At 45.6% G+C, this 16,534-nt stretch overlaps 3 protein-coding genes across 3 annotated transcripts in view; 2 read left to right on the forward strand and 1 right to left on the reverse strand.

Annotated features, from left to right (window-relative positions):
• The first annotated feature begins 187 nt into the window (after positions 1–187).
• Positions 188–3,066, forward strand: LOC118514386 (integrin-linked protein kinase). The gene is made up of 5 exons (XM_036061264.1): positions 188–587; positions 1,063–1,228; positions 1,301–1,485; positions 1,557–2,085; positions 2,152–3,066. The coding sequence occupies exons 1-5, from the start codon at positions 499–501 to the stop codon at positions 2,527–2,529; spliced, it is 1,347 nt and encodes a 448-aa protein (XP_035917157.1). The 5' UTR covers positions 188–498; the 3' UTR covers positions 2,530–3,066.
• Positions 3,067–3,483: 417 nt separating this feature from the next.
• LOC118514380 (ecdysone-induced protein 78C) overlaps positions 3,484–16,534 on the forward strand; it is a 28,193-nt gene continuing 15,142 nt past the window's right edge. Inside the window, exons 1-2 of the mRNA XM_036061254.1 lie at positions 3,484–4,252; positions 4,656–4,897. Coding sequence (XP_035917147.1) covers positions 4,197–4,252; positions 4,656–4,897 — 298 coding nt within the window. The 5' untranslated portion in view covers positions 3,484–4,196. The remainder of the gene's footprint in view (positions 4,253–4,655; positions 4,898–16,534) is intronic.
• Positions 8,030–9,241, reverse strand: LOC118514401 (5-demethoxyubiquinone hydroxylase, mitochondrial-like). Its single transcript, XM_036061281.1, has 2 exons — positions 8,994–9,241; positions 8,030–8,806 (listed from the first exon to the last, which is right to left on the reverse strand). Exons 1-2 carry the CDS (start codon positions 9,118–9,120, stop codon positions 8,376–8,378), a joined length of 558 nt encoding a protein of 185 aa, XP_035917174.1. The 5' UTR covers positions 9,121–9,241; the 3' UTR covers positions 8,030–8,375.

Consider the following 16,534-nt stretch of genomic DNA (forward strand, 5'->3'; position numbering starts at 1 on the left):
TTGACTCCCCGCCGTTATTTGAATCGAAATTGTATTAACAATTAATTTGTTAATAACACTTTTTTCATGGCACAAGCGTAAGAGGAACATTATTTTGTTTCTCATAATTCGTATTTTTTCATCATGTATTCCCATTTACAATAATATTATCAATTTTTATTTAACGAACTGTCACGTCAAAATGTCCACATAGACACCACACTGTGTTCATCGACGGAAAAACAACTCACGGAACATCCAAGCAAGTGAGACGAAAATCGCTAAAAATGTGCCATTAACACATAAAAACCTACCCAAAATTACCCTCAAATGTTTCGCTAGTGTGTAAAGTTGTGTTTTACACCGTTCTCCCAAAGTGCCTTAGCCGTAAAGTGTGTGAAAAGCCGTTTCAAGAAACCCCAACAGCAGCTTGCAAGGAACGTCGTGTGGGAGTTTCGGAATCCACACCCGTGAAAAGTTAAGCATCTGTTACGGACAGCGAAATACAACCGTGCGAAAATGGAAGATATTTTCCATTGGTGTCGGGAAGGAAACTCGATCCAGGTTCGCCTGTGGCTGGACGACACGGAACATGATATGAATTTGGGGTAAGTTGCTGCTCCGTGAAGGAGAACCAACTCAGCTGTCATGGTGCGCGAGTTGTTGCGTGCGATATCCATAAACGGAAGAAAATTGCAACAGGTGAAATAATGAAGAGCAGAAGCAGTGTTGCTGGTAAAAGAAACATCTTTCTTGGTAAAGGTTTAAGACAAATATGAGAGCGAAAATCACGTTCAGTAGAAAACGTTCCTTGCGCGGATGATAATCATGACGTCATGCCGTGTTTACGCAGACGAGATTTCGATACGCAAGGAAAAGGGGGAAAGGTTCATTGCAGAAGAGTAGGCGAGTATGAATGAAATGAACCTACGCGGTCCAATAGTGCCAATAGTGAACTCGTTTGTTTATGTTCATTCCGGAAACGGTGCGTGGTGCCGGTGAATTAGGGCGTTTGAGAAGGATTTGAATATTTTTAGCCAATCATGACTAATGCTGAGGGTGTATTTCTTCTTTTATTTTCAGTGATGATCATGGGTTTAGCCCACTGCACTGGTGTGCCAAGGAAGGACACACCAAGCTGGTGGAGATGTTGCTGCACCGCGGTGCACGAGTCAATGCAACGAACATGGGTGATGATATACCTCTTCACCTAGCTGCTGCCCACGGCCATTACGATATTGTGCAAATGGTAAGCGATGATTGGAGCGCAGTTAATGGAATACCCATGAGAATGACCAATTCTTGGTTTCTTGTGTGACAGCTTATACGCCATCGATCGGATGTGAATGCGGCGAACGAACATGGAAACACCCCGCTCCATTATGCTTGCTTCTGGGGCTATCAGGCCATCGCGGAGGAGCTGGTTAACAACGGTGCCTTAATTTCTTTAGCCAACAAGGATGGTGATACACCGGTGGATAAGGCGAAAGCGTTACTATCTACACGGTGAGTTGCAATTATCCTTTTCCGATTCATTCTGTGTCCCAAATATTAATGTTTTTTTTTTTGCTTTTTAGTTTAAACAATCTAGCAATCGAAAGTGGCCAAGAGTTGAAAAAGATAAGCTTCAAGGATCAGGGCTGGTCGGGCATGAAAACGCGCTCCCGCGATGCTACACTGTCCCGCTTCAAGGGCATCAACATTCAGGAGCTAACGCTGCACAACAAGGTAGCGATCACGCCCGGCGGTGAAACATGGCGTGGCCGCTGGCAGAACAACGAAATCATTGCCAAGATACTGGCGATCCGCGAATGCACCGCGCGGGTGGCACGCGATTTCAACGAAGAGTTTCCGAAGCTACGAATTTTCTCCCATCCGAACATTTTGCCCGTGCTGGGTGCGTGTAATGCACCGTCGAATTTGATCGTTATCAGTCAATACATGCCACGCGGTTCGCTGTACGATTTGCTGCACGGAACGGCCGGAATTGTGGTCGATACGGCACAGGCCGTACGGTTTGCGCTTGACATTGCACGTGGTATGGCGTACCTGCACTCGCTCGAACGTATCATCCCGGAGTATCACCTCAACAGCTTCCACGTGATGGTCAGTACATTTTACCATGATCCCTTAAGATGTATTATTAATTTTTCTTTCTTTTGTCTTTCAAAGATCGATGACGACCTGACCGCCCGCATCAACATGGCCGACGCAAAGTTTTCGTTCCAGGAGCGCGGTCGCGTCTATCAGCCCGCCTGGATGAGTCCGGAAATGTTGCAGAAAAAGCGCACCGAACGCAATTGGGAGGCGTGCGATATGTGGAGCTTTGCGATTTGCATTTGGGAGCTGGCCACGCGAGAAATCCCGTTCGCCGATCTAACACCGATGGAGGCGGGTATGCGAATCGCTACCGAGGGTCTACGGGTAACGATCCCGCCCGGCACGTCGCCCCATCTGGCGAAGCTGATAAAAATCTGTATGAACGAAGATCCGGGCAAGCGTCCCACGTTCGACATGATCATACCGATTCTCGACAAAATGAAGCGTTAAACCGTGCCCGTTTCACCGTAAAGTGCCTTTTTATTGTGGAAGTGGCGTACAGCGTAACCTGAAGATTTATTTATTTTCTACCCATACTGCTGATCCAGCAGTTTTCTTCTCCGTATGGCCAACATGCGTTCGCATCGAATTTTTAACTTTTCCGTCGGTGTTATCGTCCCGGTTTCTATATGTTATTAATTTCTAAACACACGCGGTGCCTTAACTGTAACAAATGACGAGTAGTGTAAAAGTATTAAAAAGCCCCCCGCAACGATCGATTGATCATTCTTAACGTTGTCCCGTGACAAAAACCGATAGCACAAAACGGGTTTGCCCAAACCGAAACTTCAAATTCATGATGGTGTTCTTGATTGTTTTTTTTAATGGTTTAAAATGTATGTTGTTCGTATAACCGTGTTTGTCGACGCGAAATAACTCTCCAACTAAAACAAAAAAACACTCTTAACTGTGCGTTCGTAGTTATTTAGAATTAATCGATATATATTTTTATATACTTCACAAGTAATAAAACAAATCTTAACCAAAGCATCGTTGAATTTTCTTCTACAGAACTAAAATGCATCTCTTCGACAAGTCCTCCTCAATTGCATCGTCTTTGTACGGTAGAAGTGCAGGGTTGTTTGTACTCACGGACGTACTCCATTCTCTCGCGCTCTTCAGCACACAACATACACACAAAAGAAATGTAAGGCAGTGTGTCCATGACCTGCAGTAACATTTCGCGTTGCACTTCCTGGCTTCTGGTGGCTGCTCCTAAAAATTAAACCAAAGTTTACGCAGTCACTTGATGATGCTCTCTCGTGAAAGTGGCTGAACCCTTCTCCGGTGCGTTTCCCTGAGAGTGTGAGAGAGCGAGCCCTTTTCTCGAGAGGACACACACCGAATGTGCCGTGCGTGAGGACAGGAAGCAGCACCGCAAAGGACGAACTGGTCGGCCAAAGAGCTCTGGAGAGCACGTAACATGAAGCGAACACAACCAGTAATCAGGAAACCGGGTCTTAATGCAGTAGGTTCAGCTCGTTCCCGAGCACAGTAGGCTGTGAGATACATCAGAAAAGAAGAAAGGGCACACACACACACACATACACGTGGGATAAAAAATATCACAAGCTACTGCGATTCGTGTACACCTGCCACCCAGAAAGTGCATCCCAGGAAGGTGCAATTTGCACCGGCTGCCAGTAAAAAAAAACCTCCTTACTGAGGCCTGAGCATGGACCTGCCAGCATAACGGGCTCTCCCGGATACGCCGGATTGGAGATACAGCGGAGGCGGCGTTTGTGTTGGTGTGTGTCGCGAATAAGAAGAACCACTCGCGAAAGAACGCGGAAAAGGATGTCAAGTGTTGTGGCTGTGACGGCAAAACGGTCGTCCTGGTTCACACGTCACCGAGTGCTGGTGGTGCTCGTTCGCTTCGCGCTCCGTGACATGTCGTTCGTTGGTGCGTGGTGTGACTTCGCTTGAACCTGCTGGCGAGTGCGTGTGTAGTGAAGTGGTGCAGCAGTATGTGATTAGATAATAGTGACCATCAAGCAATAGTGAAACATGCAACAGTGAATTTGTGATTCTCCCGGAAGTAGCGAAATGTAAAGCCCCCCCGTTTTTTGGACAACGATCACTCGAGTATCTCTCGTCGGAGAACACGGAGAACACAGATGGAACATTCGCCGTTCTCCAGTAGCAGCAGCAGCAACTCCAACAGCTCGGAAAGGTATTGGGCCCTTTTTCGCAAAAACCGTACCCGGTAGCATTCTCACCGGTTCTGACCCCATTTTCCGCTCCGACTGTGTGTGTGTGTGTGCGCTAAAAGTCATTTCCCGTTTGCACGGGTTTGATCAGCTGGAATATAGGTCAACGATTTCTTTGTTTCTGTTTGGGCGAGTTTGGGCGTTCGTTGCGGGAGACAACCGGTGCGATTCGGTGGAGCAGGATCAAGCGAACAAGAAGATGGCGCGATGGTGACATGTTATGCGTTCCTGCTCGAGCACCGCCGCGGCTTTGACCGCTCGTCATTTTTCTCCACATATCACATTTTACTGTCCACGTCCATCTTTCGTGGTGCTAATTTTAATCTCCCGTTTCTTCCTGATTGATACCCGGCCTCTCGTTCGCAGCTCGGCAATTGCTTCCTCGACGACGGCCACCGCTAGTACGGTGCTACTGTACAATACGGCCAGCCCGGAAGGACACGGAGTGCCGGTCGGTAGTAGCAGTAGCAGCGGCAGTACCGTCAATGTCGGCGAAGTGTCCTCAACGTGCAGTGTCGGGTCGGCCGATGAGACGGTTTCATCGCCCGGCTATATCAACACGGCCACCGAATCGTCGATATCCAGCTTGGATGATCTCAAAAATGAAGGTAAGTGAGCAGGGCAAGGGGCGAACTGGATGTAGGAACTCGTTCAGTATGGTGATGGATTTGTCCCTGATTTTGAGGATTATTATTTAAATATTGAATATAATTCGGAAAACCTTGCGCATCGTTGAATTTTGGAAATGTCTTTCCCAGTCCGAATTTCGAGTTTTCTTTGAGCAAGTTGAGCCCATAAACGATCCCGGATGATTACGAAGGAATATGACAAAACTTTGCTAATTGAACAGCTCGAGAATTCCTTCTCTTCTTCTTCCTTGGCACCACAACCTCGAGAGGTCTCGGTCTGCCATTGCTGGCTTTCTGTGACTTAATTTTACCCGTAGCAAAGTAGTCAGCCCTGCGTACGGGGAGGCGGTCTGGATGGGATTCGAACCCCGGCCCTGCCGTGTGAAGCCTCTGCCCCCGGACCCCCCAATTCCACGATTAGGTGAATATCTTGGTGAAGATACCACCATCTCTGTTTTAAGTTTAATGCGGTATTAGAGAAGGACACCAAGGAATTGTATACCTTCAACGAGAAGCCTCTTATATACACACGGCAGGACCCCGGGGTTCAAATCTTATCTGGGCCGTTCCCCCATAGTGAGGACTTGACTATCCAACTATGCGCTAACAATATATCTTTTAAGGCCAAAAATGGCAGGCAATGACCTAAGAGGACATTAGGCCAAGAAAGAAGAAGAAGATAACGAGCTTTACTATTTCTTCTAATGAATAGAAATTGGATTCTAAGCATTTTAAGCATTTTTGAACCCATTTTCAGCAGAAAGAGTGATAAACATTGTGATATTTCTGATTTTTATGCTAAATTTCCTGTTTTAAATGTTTGCCAGCATCCAGTTTTTCTCTCCTGAGATTTTAAAAATGTAGGCAAAGTTGTTTGAAAACGCGGTCTTTAACCAGAGCTTTCCCTAAATGCACTGGACGTATGTATGATCAGTCCAGCTACATTGATATACAAAATGATAAAAGGCAGCAATGGTTGAACAGGGTTGATGAGGAGTTCCTTTCAGGTTTGAAGTTACTAGAACCTCTATTGGCTGCCTAGAGGCGTAAAATATATTTTTTACGAATAATATTTTTAAACAATATCAAAAATAAATTCCTGCATATCGTAGACTTAAATACGAAAAAGTCGAAATTTCAAACGCAGTCGTGTTATTGTGTCTTGATTCATAATTCCAAGACTCAAGTTTGTTAGCTATTTATACCCGATTTAGTTGAATGATAGAGATTCTTCTGATGGCAGCTTTCAAGCACTAAGCCTTACCGAGTTATTTTATGTCCCGCTAACTGTCTTTTGGAAAATAGCGCGCCGCCATAATTTCACCAACCTGCTGGAAGTGAACGCAAAACAATTCTCATTACACAGCAGTCAATTAGCCAAATGTGGCAAGCAAGTGGTCGTATAATTGCGCACACACCGCTTATACCAACCTTTCGCGCCTGATCGCACTGATTCTGACTGTGCGTTCCCTTATGTGCGCTGTTCACCTTTAACACTCGGAGTCGCTCTTTCTCTCCCTCTCTCTCGCATTGCCATTGACACCTTTCGCTTCTCGTGATCATTGAAATGTGATCTAAAGCATAATTTTGTAAACATTTCACCGATCCCGCTTCAGACACTTTCTTCCGCAGCTGATCCTCTGAGGTCTCTTCTAAGGGGTGCAAATCCTCATAGCATTAAACCGTTCGAACGATCGATTCGTAACGGCCCATTCTTCTCTTATCAAGATGTCAAGCAGCGTGCGTTGCGCTCCTTTCGTTCTTTAAATTTTTAATTGTCCTCCCAAACCCGCCACGAATGGGGTGTACAACACCCCAAACAGATACAAAACGACAACAAAACAAGGGGGTAAGAGCCCCTGAAAATCTTGGCTCGCGTGTGGAGAAAGGTGCAAAGAAACGATTAAACGGTGAAGTGGCCAATAAAAGGAGAAGCAGCAACAAAAAAACAAAAGAGAAAACCGCGCTGACTCCAAAATGCGAAAGACGAGTCCAGCAGCCGAAAAGAATCGGTCCACACAAAAAAAAAAAAAAGATCAACAGCAGCATAAAGTAGAATACGGAAGAGCGAAGAGACGGAAAGAAAGGCACCAAAAGGCAAAAGGGCGATGATGTTGGCGGACGGCGACGATGTGCGGTCGCCCCACAAAGGTTCGTTCACCTTTGCTTCGCGCGCGCGTTAAGCCTCATTACGCACGGGCACACGATCGCAAACGGCACGATGGCACACGGATGGATCGTTACTACCACCTTCCCTCCCATTAGGGGGTGGGATGGAGGAAGAAGGGAGGTCCCAATCGATTCTACCTTCCTTGTTTCTAACCCTTTGCCCGCTAACCTTACGCGTTCGCATGTACTTACGCATGAAGCGCCTGGTCGGTTGGGGTGGATGGCTCGTTTGGCTCGCGCGTTCTGTCCGCGGGTCAATGGCCGTCGGTCGATTTTCCCACGAGTTTTGCACGCATTTGATATGCGCATTCTTATCATCCGCACGGCCAAACGACGGGCTGTACGGGACGCGGTCCTGCATTGTGATTTATTGGTTCGCAACCATCAAATGTCTGGAAGGCACGAATACACGCATCCATCAGTTTTCTTGGGTCTCTTCTTGATCGGTTTCCCCCTTCGTGTAAGAAAGCTTCGGCGTGTGTATCTCCTCCGTAAGAGAGTATCGTGAAGAAAAGGAGGTTAAAGAGCGTATTAAATGGATTACAGCGCCGTTCACATCTTGTGAGGACGCTCCACGTCCAACGAAACGAGGCTTGAAACTTCATCCGTTACGAAACCCCAATGAAGCATGAGTTATCTAATAATGTAATGGACGCCCTTTTGCTTCTTCGGTGTCTTGTTCTATTCTAACCTTTCTTTTTGTTCCTCCTAACACCCCCCCCCCTCTCTCCCCCCCCCCCCCCCCGGAGATCTCCAGTACGAGTACGATCTCTAGAACGATCATGACAAGCGAAACTGTCGTTTCTGGAGATGAGTATTATGACGTCTTTTTCGGGGGGAGCGAGAGAGTGCAGAAGGTCTAACTTCTGGCCTCCGAATGTGAACTGAAGGTGATATGCATAAGCGAGGAGGTGGATGACACGCTGAAGATCTATCCTAAGCGATCATCCGTAGAGAAATGAAGCTTTAGATACGCCCGATCACCTGAACCGAGGATTATCTCGTGCAATAAAATAGGTTATTACTAGGTACTTTCACGATGCGATTTCCTAGAGTTGTGGGGTACATGTACCAGTTTATGGCAGGGCGATTTACATTTTTCACAGTACCCGTCCATTTCGCTTGTACATCATTTCTTAAGCTTGCCTTATTAAGTGCTGCACTTATTGCACCGGGGGAAAATCGATACCAATAACATGGGGCATGGGGCATCGCAAGATGTCCCTGCTAGCTGCTTATAGCTAAGACACCATCAAATCCCTTAAATAGAGCATCAATTTCGAGAAGCCTACACCGTTTCCGCAATCTTGATTGCCGTTCGGCACCCACACTTTATGACGCCCGTAAGGACACGGTAGAATGGGGCCTGCCTGGCACCGAGCTCCAGTCCCGTATCGTGATGCTCCTGTTCCTCATCCCGGAAGCGCCGGATCGTTTCGAGCAGCTGCTTGTCGTTGAAGTTTGGATCGTTTAGCAGTGCGCAAAGCTGTTCGTTGTAGTGCTGCACTATTACCGATTCGACCGCTACCGTACAGGCCATGGCGGCCCGCTCGCCAAGCAGGGCGGTTCCGGCGCCAAGCACAAATCCGGCCACACTCCAGAAGGGTAGCAGTGCTGTTGGTCGCGCACGGTACTTGTTGATTAGCCGGTCGAACTCTTGCTTGTGGACCTTCTCCTGTTCCCACATGTGTGCGATTGTTTTACCCATCTTGGTGTGGCCTGAAAATGTTAGGGAATTCTTTTGTTGATTAATGGAGACTAGGTTATCCTACTTATTGTTCTTAATTTAGATTTTTATAGCGCGTTCAAGATATCGCGATCTTTTGAAGATCTCCAAAGCTTTCCTTACACCAGAGGTGCCAGAGGTATCTGGTCTTTTAGAACTCCTGAAGACGAAGTTGCCTACCAAGAATTGCCATCTGTCCACGGTAGATTTGATTTGCTCCCAGCTCACCCGCATGGTCCACTCGGATGACACGATCGATCAACTTTGAGCTGCGAGCTGTGCGAAGTCCTCTCCGGAACTGGAGCATTTTAACTAATGTCACCTGCAGATACCATCAACTTCAATGTTCTTGTTGCACTACTCCTTCTCAAAGTCACCGGGTTGCTTGATGGTTCTGCAATTTCCTTCAACAAAGCTAACACTGATTTGCTGTCAAAACCCCTATGTCTACTTTGATTTGAATACTTGCACCCAACAAGAAGAGTTGGTGTCGGGTTTTTTTCCGGAACTTTATAACTTATCAAATTGTTACTTCGTTGCAAATGAAATGTAATAACCGATAAGAGTGATAGTAAGTCTCACAATCTTTTACATATTTCTACAGATATAGATTCCTTTATCTGGACAGGAAAAATTAAATCCCACAAAGCCACCCCCCCACGAGGAGGTCAGTGACCGATGTCTTCCCCGGTGTGCCTTTTGCATCTCTTTCCCTCACACTGTAGACTCTTTCGCTCCTTCTGATGCTCGTTCAAACAGTCAGTGTTGTGTGTGTGTGGAGTCTTGCAAAGCCACGGCCACGGTTATGTTTTTCTTTTCTACGGTTTGTTTGTGTACCCATTTATAAGCATCGCCCGTTTATGCTGTTTGTTTCGTCCCGAGTTTGCTCCCTGTGTTATGCCTAGTTTCGGGGCCCCGTCATCGCCCGAATGCCGTAACTGCGTGTGCGCGGCGTTTGTCGGTTTTGTCATCGGTCCGCTTTTCCGTCGCCTTTGCTCGTCTTCCAGCTTTTAACCATTTTACTGCTTCTGCTGCCTCCGTATCTAGCGCAGCTTCCAGCACGCGCGCTTTATCAGCTTTATGCGCAGTGCAGGAAAGATTCGATGCACAGATTCGATCGCTGCGTGTGTTCACGCAGAAGAATCGGAAGCAATCGCTGCTCGATGCTGGTCGCGCCACCTGAAGCGATGATACACATTCGAGTGGCTTAACGATGTGCATCACGCGCCAATAAAGCCGGGAACTCTTTGCTCCCGTCGGTGCATACGCTTCTGGGAAACGATTCCTTCCGCCTTATCCTGAACTGCGAGCACTGGCGCGTTCGATGACACCGGTGCCAAAGTCCCGGTTGGCTTCTCCCGCCTTGGATGCATTATAAGCCCGGTCATTCGCGTGCACTGAACGTGAGTGCCTCTGTTTTCGTACTCGATCTCGACCCGATCGAGTCGTCGGGTGCGAGTCGTTCGTTTCTTTGGCGATTTATGTGTGCACGCCCCTCGTTTTGTGGAGGCTTTTGGGCTGTTGCTGGTGCTGCTTGCCCGTGCAACATTGAACTTGAAACGTTGAAGAAGATTCACCCGGGAGAGGTCAAATGGAGTTTGACTCGTCGGTCGTAGGTTGGGCAGGTGACCGACAGTGGCATAGCTGAGTTACGTAGTGTTGATGTTGATGTAAGAAGGGTGTAAGAGATTTTAGTAAGATGTTAATTCAAACCAAGATATGTAATTATTATAATGATTCATATTTATATGATTGTGCTTCATCGATCAATTTTGAATATTCAATTGAACATTGAACAATCGATTAAACTATTTTGATATTATTTTTAAGCACTTTTGGGTGTTTAATCTTTTTATTTAATTTTCAAAATTTTGTAAAATTTATGTAACATCTTCAAGTTTTTTTTACCCTTTTCGTTTAGAATTTTGTTCACATTTTGTTACAAGTTTTTGGTTATTTTTTAAATTTTATTCTTACTATTAAAAATACCCATCTATTTATGTGCTTATCTATTTAAAATCATTAGAATAATTTTCCATGAAGTCAATATATAAATTTATAACTTAATTACTTAAAATTTTGTATAACAAAAAATATTTACAAAACTTTTATAAAAATATGTCAATCAATTAAAATGATGAGTTTGATGTTTTTTAACGAATTTTTCTATTGAAAATTTGTTATTTGCAATTTGTTGAACCCTCCGGATCTTAAGATAGATCTTTTCGACAAATATTCCATCGATTCCGATCAAAAGCATTTCTTCGCTCAACTCCGCTTTGTGCTAGCAATAGTATCGAAATTTTGCATATGCACGTTGCAGTACCGGATCACCGTAAATTCTACCATGGGCACAACGCACTCACCGAGAGACGACGAAACATATATCTCGTCCCAGCTCCCAACCATCCCGAACCAATTGGTATAGCTTGCTTTCTTTCCTGAATGCTGTCGGTAGGCTCTCGCAAGATCGCGACACCCTTTTGGGTACGTACACCAGCGATAGCCACGGCCACCGTGGCGCATCTCTGCACAATTCTGAAAGAGTTCCCGCTGGACCATGCCCGAATGGACCGTGAGCGCGCGAACATACTCTCTCGCGGCAGTGTAGAAGTTGGAGCACGGTTCTTGGTCTGCAAAACGGGTGGTTCATCCAACCTGGGCGAACGTACCCGGGCGACCGTGTTTACGTTTCCAGCCATGCCGGCCAGTATGCGTTAAGATTCTCACCAGAATGGATAGGCGCAGCGCGAACGATCGTACCGAAGCGTAAGCGTGTTCTGGACGAGCTTTTTTCCGCTCGCTGGGGAAAAAGCGGGTTGTTGCGTTGCTGTGTGCTTTCGGGTGAATCTGTTCACGTATTCCGAGACGGATCGATGTGACGGTTAAGCGGTGCGATGTGAGTTTAGGGTTCGTCTGTGCGTACGAAGCAAATCAGCTTGCGAAACCCAAGTGCCATGTTTCCCAGTGCCCCAAGTTTACTAGTTCCAAGGTTAGTTAATCGTGCACCGCCTGCCGACGGGCGTGATGGTGTGCCAGTGATATTGTCAGTGCGTTTGTGAGTGATCTCTCTCGTTCTGTCGTTTTGTTTGGCTTCGGTGGGAGAAAGCATGGATATCTATTCGCTCGATCCGTCCGGTACCGGGCTTAGCCCGAGTTTGGCCAAGATCGACGAGGACCTGGCGGAGGTCAACTTCGATACCGGGTCGGAGTTTAATTTACACTTTTTCGACACACCCGAAGACTCGAACACGCAGAGCGGCTTCAGTGATCATGAGTCGAGTGAGTCGGCCGCTCGGGACACGCCGCCCAGTCCGGTGTGCAATTCGACCGGGTTGGCCGGGCTGGGGATGTTGTCGGGCGTCGGACCGCACACGAACGCGAGCAATGCAACGAACGGTGGCGGTGCGCTGGTGTCCGCGATCGGGTCGGGGAATTGTGTGTTGATATCGACGACAGCTCACACCGTAGCGGACAGGACGAAAGTGTCCTCGTCGAGCTATGATGGTGGTGTTCAGAGATCCTGCGCAGGAGTACGAGCAGGTAAGAGCAAGTAGATCATGCAAAAGCTTTTGCGCTCAGTTTGAAGTATTCGGGTTGTCTGCGCAATGTCTGAGATAATAGTTAGTGAGATCGTTTCGTGAAGATCTGCTGGATTTGAAAAGCCCTTCTGATGAGTTAGTACCTCGATCCTGAGAATCTTTAACTTATATTTTACGAGCTTTTGCTGTTAATAATAGATTATGCTCGTTTAAGACTAGACTTTAAGGCTTTCTTCCTTGTAGCAGAGACTAAGACACACTGATATGACAAAAGTTAATCATACTGACAATCAGAATCTGTAGGATTACTTCCTACAATTTTTATTTTATTATCTTATAATTCTTCGACGATTCTTCACTATAAATATTTAAACATGTTAACAAAAAAACTTCCAACACTTAACAAGTCATTAAAGAGAGCTTGAAATTTGGATAACTGTATGATAAAGATCGTTCTAATAGAACGCTTGATGATCAATATGTTGAACTTCAAATCGTACCCAAGCTGATCGGGGTCATAGTTGGACAACGGCATCAGGACACAAGACGCACAAAGAGGAACTCTTGAACTTTGCTTTCCCTCCCTCTCCTCCCCTCCCCTCTCCAGCGGCTTGTCCAGATGCATGCATAAATTCGGCCGTCAGCATTAAAAGAATTACAAAATTCGGCCGTTGGAGATGACAAATTTTTGGGCAGCCACCGTGGGGGGAGATCAATCGTACGCGCACTTAAAATTCGCGTTTTTGCGCACGGATCGTACCAATTTATGTACATGGTTAAATTCACGGAAGGTACGCCGGTACACCCAAACACACACACACACCTCCTTACGCCATCGAGCGATGGAAACGATCGGGAGCATTCCTGCGAGAAGACACAGCTGCATAAAATGACTATCAAGTGCGGAAAAAAAGGTTTCGGTAGTGGAGTGGCCAAAAATACGTCCCCCGAAAATTTGCACACAGAATTGGGGAAACGATCCTGCTCGCGAATGGAGTTTGACATCCGTTACTTCACGGGAACATCACCAGAGTACTCGCGGCGCGTGAAAATGGGAAAAAAGGAAGAAGTGCGTGTACTCCTGGCGAATCGTTCATCGTCCAATGTCAGACCTGAATGGAGTGATGCTAATTCACGTGCAGCATCGGTGCTGCATACGAAATTTAGCGGTCAGCAGTCGCGAAAAACCCTTCCACCCTCTCAACCTTTATGTCCTCTCCCGTTCAAATTTGAATTGAGTGCTGTGTAAGGCGTCCAATTGGGATGTTCGTGTGCTCTGGTCGGCTTTTACTCGCTGATACGATTTAAAAGCTCGTCGTAAAACCCCGAGATGGTGCCTAATGAAACGCACGGAATTTGTAGGCCCCATTAGGTAATCTGGGTTGCTCAAATCAAATGGTCTAATGTGGCATCAGCTCGGCGAGAAAGCTTTGCGTCAGTGAAGGGAAGAGCGTTTGTCCGCTTTTTCTTTGTGGAGCATCAGCAAGTGACAGGCGCAGGAAGGAAGGCGAACTAGGCACAGCACAAAAACCGAACACAGACGACGAACCCCAAACACACGCTGTTCGTGTGATTGGTGATGGTGCTGTCAGAATTCGTACATGAGCATAGCTCATTAATTATGACTTGTGCTGATTGGATCACGATGATATCGCGCGAATCGCGGGCCTTCTACTACAGCACCACATACATAGACCCCAACAACACGCTGATCGATTCGTTGTTGTAGATCGAAATGCTTAACGGGACAACGGCAGCCAAGGGTACTTCGCCGTGAAAAAAAGAACCCCATCATTCCAACCGGGAACGGGTTCCCGGGGTTGATCGTGCCAATCGGTCCAATGCCCCAAAAGCTAATGTTTTTTTTTTCTTTTCTTTCGAGCAGATGCGAACAGGAAGACACGTGAAGGTGGGGTTTGTGTCGTGCTATTTACTATTGCCCACCGGGGGGAAAAAGGCTTTCCTTTGTGTCGTTGGCAGCTTGCGAACTATGTGTGTTTCGATGGTGCGTTCGCTTGTACATCGCAATCAAAGACACCATCGTTGCGGACAAGAGATCCCGATGTCGAGAGTGGTTTTCGGAGCTGTGTACAAGTGTTAGAACTCAACAGCAGATCCAAAGTTTATTTGCTTACTCCTGCTTAATGCCAGCTCACCTGTCACTTGTAGTTTTAATGTCGAAGATACAACACGCAAAAAAGGCCTGAAAGCTTTATGCTGTACTGCTGCTGTTGATGATTCTGCGTCTATCAAGACTGGCGGGATTTGCAGAACGACGAGCTTGGGCAAGGGCGGCTCGGAGCATATTGGGGGAGGAGTGTGGATGGCCGCGTGTCGTAAGACTGTTACTGGCTTAGCAGCTTTAAAGTGAGGTTAAGCGATGCCTGGAAGCTTTGACCGAAGACGCGCTGCTGTGGATGATGGAGTGTACATGGATGTATTTTCTGCTATCCTCCATCCTAACCTCATTCGGCAATCGCTACGCTCGGACCGAAGAAGAAGAAGAAGAAGCCGTTCTTTCTTCCAATGACGATTGTGGAGGAGGACGTGTGACTCGATCGAGCGCGTGTACACACCGAAAGACGTACGCTGATGAGGTTGATGAATATCTCTCCAGGCTCTGGCCGGCTCGTCCATGTCCGTGCCAATGTTGTTGGAACCGTTTTCTGCAAATTTCCCCTTCCTACCGGTGTGTGATGCTTTCTTTTCTATTTTTGTTGCCCTTTTCCTCTGGCGTGCTGGCGTGTTGTTTCGCGTTATGCATTGTTACATTTAGGAGGAGCAGCAGCATCAGTAGGTACCGTTATACATTTATGAGTTTATTAATAAGTATAATTCCCCTTCGTTCGCGTGATCGCGATCGCAACCGTGCCGCAGCCCGAGCTTTGTTGCCGTAGGTCACCTGCGGTAAAGCGTCGTTGCTGATATGATGGACGGATGGACGGTGGAAATTGTCGAAACGAGAACGCAAGCCAGGATCCCATCCTTTTATGATGGTTTAAAATTTGAATGATTATGATGCAAGAATGTATTTTAAAATTGCCTTTGTGTTTGTTTTGAACATGACTCTGGGTTAATCACGTATTAACCTCTTGAAATACGAATCATCCTGGTGACTAGCAGCTTCTACGCGTTGCTTTGCCGTAGAATAGAATTTTCTTTGTAGAACTTGAGGAGAATTCTTCATTTTTCAAAAGACTCATAATGCTTCAGTTCCATCAGAAAGTGTATCAATTTTTTCCAACTTGAGTCCTGAAACAAAAAATTGGCAGCTCACCTCAAACATTCTGTAATAGATTGAGCGACATCTATCAAACTCAATAATAGGTTATTGTGTCCTGAGACAGCGATCTTTTAGCACCTGTTCAGTAATTTATCACCGAGATCTTCCACTCACGCATGATTTGAGAGAAGTCTTATGATTGTTGGAGAAAGGCCTAAAACACATTGTTTCATTTAGCAGGACTGTGACAGTTGTTAGTCTTATTCAACTATAAATGTTCGATGAGTTTTTCATAGCTGTCATAGCAATTTCAATACATTTTATATACCTTAAAGATTGTAATATATTTTTTTAGATATTAGAACTAGTATTTATTACTAAATACTATTATAAGTATAGTTGATAGTGTCCTGAGGATAACTATAATCTTATAGACTTTCTCTGGCGGATAAGTCGTTTTGTACCAAAATATGTTCTAGAGAGCTATCTACTGATCAATTCAATAATAATTTAAGAGAAGTTATGATTTATCATAAATTTATTTATTTTTAACAATCGATTTTCGATCAAACTAAACGTCAAATGTTTGACACTCTGTAGGGTTCACTCCAGCAATTGATTATTGATGTGGTATTACGCCCAGAATTTCCCAACAATAATAAATGTAGATTTTTTTTGGTTACAAATTTTATAAATATTTCTCCTAACATGGGAGAGTAAAATACTCAAATATTTATTGATAATTTATTGTACCAGCACCGAAAAATCATCAAACAATCACAACAATTCCAAAATGATTGTTTTTCACTCAAACCTGTCCCAGGATATTTTAAGAAAAAATGTACTGTTTTGTTATAAATCCTGAATAAATATGAATTAAATCATTTTATCACAAACTAAACGAATCGAAAGGTACAACTTCTTAGAACGCGTTATAAATCCTTCTAAGCACGATG

The sequence above is a fragment of the Anopheles stephensi genome, chromosome 3 (assembly GCF_013141755.1).
Source record: "Anopheles stephensi strain Indian chromosome 3, UCI_ANSTEP_V1.0, whole genome shotgun sequence".
NCBI classification, from domain to species: Eukaryota; Metazoa; Arthropoda; class Insecta; order Diptera; family Culicidae; genus Anopheles; species Anopheles stephensi.

Bases quoted from the DNA above. Each gene is read 5' to 3' on its own strand.
- LOC118514401 (XM_036061281.1), bottom strand. From the start codon at position 9,120: ATGCTCCAGTTCCGGAGAGGACTTCGCACAGCTCGCAGCTCAAAGTTG. The intron at 8,807-8,993 runs GTAGGCAACTTC...TAACATTTTCAG, and splicing joins TGGACAGATGGCAATTCTTG to GCCACACCAAGATGGGTAAA.
- LOC118514386 (XM_036061264.1), top strand. From the start codon at position 499: ATGGAAGATATTTTCCATTGGTGTCGGGAAGGAAACTCGATCCAGGTT. The intron at 1,486-1,556 runs GTGAGTTGCAAT...TTTGCTTTTTAG, and splicing joins AAAGCGTTACTATCTACACG to TTTAAACAATCTAGCAATCG. The intron at 2,086-2,151 runs GTCAGTACATTT...TGTCTTTCAAAG, and splicing joins TCAACAGCTTCCACGTGATG to ATCGATGACGACCTGACCGC.